The following is a 7647-nucleotide window of genomic DNA, read 5'->3' on the forward strand; positions in this document are numbered from 1 at the left end:
TCACAGAATGGAGTGTGGATCTTAGTGGACAAGCCTCAAGATTTTAAGCCCATTGGTTGTAAGTGAGTTTTTTTAAAACTAAAAGAAATGCATATGGGAATATTGACAGGTATACGGCCAGACTAGTTGCAAAAGGATATAATCAAAAGGAAGGCATATACTACAATGAGACTTTCTCTCCAATCTCAACAAAAGATGTATTTAGGGTCATCATGGCTCTTGTAGCACATTATGATCTGGAACTACATCAGATGGATGTGAAACTGCATTTTTGAATGGTGATCTATATGAAGAAATATACATGCTGCAACCTGAGGGTTTTGTAGAAGATAACAGTAAGGTATGCAAACTTAGAAAGTCAATATATGGTCTTAAACAAGCTTCAAGACAATGGTACTTGAAGTTTGATAAAGTAATCACTCAATTTGGTTTTCTGGAAAATAAACTAGATGACTACGTGCATTTACTTGAAGACCAGTGGGAGTGACTTTATATTGTTGATTTTGTATGTTGATGATATCTTGCTTGCTAGTAGTAGTGTTTGCCTATTAAAAGAAACAAAGGCTTTTCTTTTAAATCAGTTTGATATGAATGATATGGGAGAGGCTCATTATGTGCTTGGGATTGAGATAACAAGGGATAGAAAACAGTATGCTTTAGGCTTGTCTCAGAAGAATTATGTCGATAAAATACTTAAGAGATTTGGGATGCAGAATTCTAATTCAGGAGAGTCACCAATGTCAAAAGGAGACAAGTTGCATAAAGGCCAATGTCCTAAGAATGCATTAGAAAGGAAGAATATGCAGAACATGCCATATGCTAGATTGGTTGGGAGTTTGATGTATGCTCAAGTGTGTACAAGGCCTGATATATCCTTTGCTGTGAATATGTTATCAAGGTATCAATCAAGTGCAGGTCATGCACATTGGGTGGCTGGTAAGAAAGTATTGAGGTATTTGAAGAAAACCATAAGTTATATGTTGGTTTACAGAAGAATTGAAGATCAAGAACTTGAAGTGGAAGCTTATACTGATGCATCGTACAAGTCAGATTTAGTTGACTTGAAATCGACTTCGGGTTATATATTTGTTATGGCAGGAGGAGCAATTTCATGGAAAACAGCTAAACAAACTCTGACAGCAACTTCAACCTTTCAGGCTGAATATAGAGCCATCTTTGAAGCTACTGGGCATGCTCTATGGTTGAGGAATTTCATTGCTCACTTAAAGATTGTAGAATCTGTGTCAAGGCCTATAACAATCTACTGTGATAATGCATCTGCGGTATTCTTTTTAAAGAATAATAAAAGGTCTTCAGGTTCTAAGAACATTGATGTGAAATACTTTGCAGTGAGAGAAAGTGTCAGAGATCGATGAGGAGATAGAGGTAGTGAAGATTGGAACTAAAGATCAATTGGCTGATCTTTTGACAAAAGTCTTGGCAGTTTCTGATTTTATTAGACACCCCAAAAATATGGGAGTGTTGGACAGTTTCAATCCTGATGAAGTCTAATAGTATCTCACTCATTGCTGTGTATTATAATTTGTGGATTTTCAGACAATGATCAGTTAAGTATTATTACATTCTTGAGTTTTCACTTCATTGTGTATTTGCATGATTAAGTTGTACAATTTCAGATTGTTGTTTATAAACAGCAAATATGCAGATTCATGATATTAGGCGAGTGAAATATAATTTGCTTCAGTTCTATATGATTAGAAATTTTGGTAGGACATTATGCATGCTTATATCATATATGGTATGATGATTTAAGCTTGATTACAGTGCAGCTGTAATAAGGATGATTCATGTGATTTTGGTTGCTGCAATGTGATCATGGAACACTAATGTTTTCTTTGATTCATTGTGTTATTCTATGATTCTTTACAACAAACATGATTGACAGAATTTGGAACAGGCAGGGAATACAAACTGAATGTGCACAATTTAGTTAACTGATACATGTATATGCACATATCAATTTCTAAGCAATGTCAAGTTCAGTGGGAGATTGTTAGAAAACCTGATGAACAACACATTACATAGAAACCTTGTATGTACAACATATACACTTAAGTAAACGTATTTGTTAGAGTTTGTATTTAAAATAAGTTTAAATACTTATCCTAATCTGTTTGGATTGATTTGAAATCAAATTAGGACATTTGCAAGAAGTTATATATTTGAAATGGCAGTTAAAGGGTGATGGCAGTTTCTTGATGGAAGAAACTATTATTACATTGCTATATATATAACGTTTTGGTCCCTTCTGATACACGATCTGTTCTCATAAATTAGTCTCATCATACTAAGAGAATACTGGAGGTGGAATCAGGAGAAGACTAAGATGAATGATTATACATTGCAGATATTAGGATAGATATGTTGTTTCAGTCCTATATTAGGATACGACTAGTATATCACTTCTAAATAGTTCATCCATATATTAGGATAGATATGTTTCTGCAATCCTAATTTACTATGCGTTTACTATTGCAATCCTAAATAAAGTTCCTGTATATAACATTGTTTACATGTGCTCTTACTGAGATAGATTTACAGCATTAGATTAGTGTAGTTCTTACAAAACACTGCTCAAGTAAGCTGGGACTAGCTTATTGCCTATAAATATGATGAAAACTAATAAAGGAAAGTTTAATAGCAAGAGTTTAATGTCGTGAATCAACGTACATCTGATATGCCTGGTCGGTACATAACGTTGTTATTGTTGTTGTTATTATTTTCAACAACGCGAATCTAACATTTGACATGACCTAATCCTAACCTAATTTCCCCCTTCTGTTGGGCTACGCTTTATTGGTACATAACATAATCTTGTTATTTAATAGATAGGTAATAAAGATGCATGAGTCTATAGTTTGTGATACCTGTTAGCCATAAACCCAAACAACATAAAGATGCACAAGTAAAAATTTTATGTTAAAAAAAAGTGTGACAAAATTGTATATCGAATTGAGATTGCTAGTATCGAAAACTAAGAAATATATCACTAAACCAAAAAAGTAAGATAGAGTATTTATTGCAAACCAAATAGATCATTCTTAACTTTTTTTTTTTTGCGAGGAAAAATATTTATTAAAAGTAAAGGAAAATACAAGTAAGAGGAGAGGACATATCCTGCACCTTCCAGAAGTAAAGTACTACTGATGAGGAATGACAAACATCATCCTGCCTTCCAAAACAAAAGAAATCATCTAAAACGAAAATTAGGGAGACCCAACTTATCTCATAAACAAAATTAGGGAGATCATTCTTAAATTATTACACTTCAATGTAAAGATTGAAACGAACCGACACAGCCAATTGGTTTTCAATTTTAGTATTCAGTATCTACACTTCTATGTAAAGATTGAACCAATCAACACAGCCAATTCAGTTTTCAATTTTAATATACAGTAATCACAAACATGAACTATCTAAAGAATAAATAATTGAGATCATGAAGCACATGAACAATTCTTTTTCTGGTCAACAATAACTAGAACATGTAAACAATCATCTAGCAGATGCAAGACACAATCCACCATTAATTAAGTAAACGCGTCAAGTACTAACGTGCAATTAAAAAACAGCAGCGTCATAAACACCACAGCAATGAAGGATAACATAATGAGGGAATGAATTCTTCTTAGTCTTTGCCCTAATGTCATTCTTCTTCTTCTTCTTGGTGCAAGTGCTTCTCTTTCTCTACGAGCTGACATGGTTTAATATGCAAAGTAATTGCTGATGCAGTTTGTGTTATGAGTGTAAATGGCACTAAATTAACTCGTTATCTATAGAGCATGGTTTCGTTTAATTATCATAGGAATCCTTTTCTGGAAAAGATTAGTAGTTTTAGTTTCAACCAAATTAGGATTTGCTAGAGAATAAACCTTTCTAGTCCTGGATTGGATTAATTTCATACTACATACAATATCTTTTATTTGCTGGTAAATGTGAAGTTTGTTAAATGATTAGTTACAAATAACTACCGAACTATGGAGCGATTTTCAATTTCATACCTTGGCCATTGACATTGTTAGATATGAAAATATTAACGGAATGTAACTTAAGAGACAAGCTAGTGTACTGGTGGGTATGAGATACCCTCATTTACAACTATTTGAACAAAAAACACTACTAGAATAATGCTAATAGACATCATGTCATAGACATCGGTTAGGATTTGAGGCGATGTAAAAAAAATTTCTAACATCGGTTCTTAAAAATCCGATTTCTATCTGTACACTAACATCGTTTCTAATAGTTAACCGATGTCTACATTTTTTTTTCAAAATTTTGAAAAACGCGGAAAACTTCTAAGTGTTTTGAAATTTTGTTCCCCCGCCTTTGTTCCCCCGCCGTCGATTCAGGTATTGGATTATTGGGTCTCACTCGATTTTGCGTTAAATTGTTTTCAATTGCTTCTGGGTATCTTTTGGTTAATTTCTCGGTTAATTTTTGTCTAATCCTATGTATCAATCTATATCTATGTGTGTACCTATTTTGGGGGTTACTTCAGGTTGGGACCAGGGTTTTGATGCCAATACCTGAGGATTTAAGAGAAGGTCAGAGACGGATGATGATATAGTGGATGATATGGTTTGCAAAAAGCTTCATTTTGCTTCAGTTTGCAAAACTTGGTTTCAACTTTTTTCTCTTGAAAACAAATTCGGAAAGAGAGCGATAGTTCTCTTTCTTCTTAATTATATGTCTACTGAAGTTTAATTTTTGGTTTCTTTTCCAATTCTTCGGTTATCAAATTTGGATTGTATGATTTGTTCTCCAATTTCTGTTTCTTTATTGTGATTGTGCTATATAGGCCAGTTTTAGTGTTTAATGGGTTAAAAGCAGGAAGCTTTTCTAATCATGATTTAAATGGTGTGCATTTAGAGAGAACGAGAAGGCTTTTAGGCGATGGTTTCAGCTTGTGGGTAAACTAGAGTATTTGGTAAAATAGATATCTGGGGTTCTTCAACCAGAAAATTAATTTGAGGGGTGCTAAATCTTAGGTTGCCAAATTCGATCTTGCTCAAAGTTTTTTGATTTTAGGCTCTGCCAGAAATATCAGTCGACTTTGGAGTCCTAGAGTTCTCACCTCGTGAGAGCATAAGTTCTGATACTTTGTGGGATTGTAGGTCTGTATGTCTAGTGTTTCCCTGTAAAAGGGTTTTGCATTTGGAGTTCTAAATCTTCTGCAATATTGGTTGGAATGCTGGAGGGTCAGAACCGAAATTATTACTGTAGATTGACTTTGGAAGACCATAGTTCTTAAACCAATGGGAATATGGAGCTTAAAATTTGCAGAGTCTTAGACATACATGTCTCACATATGCCTGCACCATCGTTTTCTCAAACATTTTCAAGTCCTTTTAATACCTCAATCTCATCTGGTTTATTTGCCCAAAAACCCTCATCCTTTGCATACTCCCAGTATGCAGAGCAGTTGATTGGGTACTACAAGCAACCAACTGGGTATTACTCAACCAGTTGTAAGTCTCTCTCTCTCTCTCTCTCTCTCTCTCTCTCTCTCTCTCTCTCTCTCTCTCTCTCTGTCTCGCCATCTGCAAAGACAGGCTGTGTTCCTTTTTCTGAGGTGTTCTTTTAGTTTGATTAACTCAAATGGAGGCACTAACAGAAAATGTGCTTGTGCAAGTTGGAATTTATGCTTGGACTATGACTCAAATGCAGAGTTGCAGTGTTGTGGAAGAAAGGAAGGACTGTTGGAGCTTAATAACTGGCTTCAAGGACGTCTTCCAACTGATATGTTAGTGGACCATGAAATGTATTTTGAAAAATGTGCAGACTTTGCCAAATCCTTCCTCCAACTATATATCAAAGAGGTGCCCCATTCTCATCTGAATTCACTCTATAGTTTTGAAATTGTATTATGTCTGTATCCAACTTTTTAGCCGATTACTTTCCATGTTTGTTTGTCTGTGTGCATCATCTTTTCAACAAGTTTGCTATACTATTTGCAATTTTTCTTAGTCATATGTCCTTATTTCTTGGCTTAATCTTCAACTGTAGGATGATGTATTATTCAGAGTGCTCTTGCAATTGCTTTGTGTACCTTGTCCTGCAGAGAAACAGTACGGAATTAATATCCTAGTTTTTCCATCTTGTAAAATATATGGTAACTGTTTCCTTCTAACAAATTTTTGGATTTAATACAGGTTTGAAGAGGAAAGGGGATCATTTCAGGATTCAAAGGGCAATGTGCTTTTCTTTGTCTCAGATCTTTTCAATCCTGTACTCTTATTCCATCTATTTCTTGTAGAGGTAAAAATGCTGCCAGTTTTGTACATCTAATTACCCCCATTTCCACCTTGTAATGATCTTTTTGTTGAATTGTTGGTATTTACTTTTCATTTGGGGAGGGAAGATAAATGGAATTATTTTTTTTTCTTCTATTCTGTAGTTAAGCTATGACCATCAGGTGCTTCTTGATTACCTTATTTCAAAAGATACTGGAATCAGTTGTGCAGAATATCTTTTAAGGTACATTATGAAGTTACAAAAACTCTTCTTGCACTCCACTACTATTTGTTTGTTTCAATTCTGCAGTTCGCTGGTATTAGAACAATAATTTAGTTAACTCTAGAGAATTGCAATTGATTGCCAGTCATTGTATCTCTGACTTTGTGTTGAATGCATTCTTTTATAGGTGCTTGCGTAAAGTGTGTGATTCATGGAGCTTATTTGTGGAATTTCCACCGAGATGCTCAATTGTGTAGAAGATGCTTAGATTTGTTAATATTGCTTACATGAGATGCTCAATTGTATTTCCCTAAGCTCGGATTGATAGAAATTAATACAATTCCCTAATATTTAAAGTACATTTGAATTTCATGTTATTTGTGGATTAGCTTTCTAGTACCAAATACAGCAGCAAAAGGGATATATATATCGATGTCTAGCATTATTATGAACATCGATATATAAACAAAAATGATGTCTAATATAAACATGGACATCGAGATATAAACAAAAACCGATGTCTAGCATTACTATGCACATCGATATATAAACAAAACCGATGTGTAGTATATATATGGACATCGAGATATAAACAAAAACCGATGTCTAGGATTACTAAAAACGTCGATATATAAACAAAACCGATGTCTAGATTACTATAGACATCGATATATAAACAAAAATCGATGTCTAGCATTACTATGGACATCGATATATAAACAAAACCGATGTCTAGAATTGCTATAAACATCGATATATAAACAAAAACCGATGTCTAGGATTACTATGGACATCGATACATATACAAAACCGATGTCTAGCATAAATATGGACATCAGTTAAAACTATACTACAGAATGTAGATTGAATATCTAGTGAAATATTATGTACCAAACACACGAAAAGCTTATGAACCACAAGCAAAAAATAATGGGAACCGATGTGTAAAATATTATCAGACATCGTTTCTAAATCAGAAACGATGTTAAAATGGATAATTGTGTTGTTAGAGCTATATTTCATTAAGCATCTAATGCCAAAATATGAAGGTTTGACAATAGCTAAACACACCAAAATGGTGATCACATTAACGTTTTTACATCGGTTCTGAACCTGAAACCGATGTCTGGTCGCATACTAGACATCGGTTCACAATCGATGTCTTAG

General features: G+C 34.1%; 1 protein-coding gene across 1 annotated transcript; it reads left to right on the plus strand.

The window, feature by feature from the left end:
• Positions 1 to 5562: 5562 nt before the first annotated feature.
• On the plus strand, positions 5563 to 6800 carry LOC112182434. The gene is made up of 5 exons (XM_024320929.2): positions 5563 to 5843; positions 6031 to 6092; positions 6177 to 6282; positions 6422 to 6501; positions 6668 to 6800. The coding sequence occupies exons 1-5, from the start codon at positions 5766 to 5768 to the stop codon at positions 6735 to 6737; spliced, it is 396 nt and encodes a 131-aa protein (XP_024176697.1). The 5' UTR covers positions 5563 to 5765; the 3' UTR covers positions 6738 to 6800.
• The last annotated feature ends 847 nt before the right edge of the window (positions 6801 to 7647 follow it).

This window comes from Rosa chinensis, chromosome 1 (assembly GCF_002994745.2).
Source record: "Rosa chinensis cultivar Old Blush chromosome 1, RchiOBHm-V2, whole genome shotgun sequence".
Lineage (NCBI taxonomy): Eukaryota > Viridiplantae > Streptophyta > Magnoliopsida > Rosales > Rosaceae > Rosa > Rosa chinensis.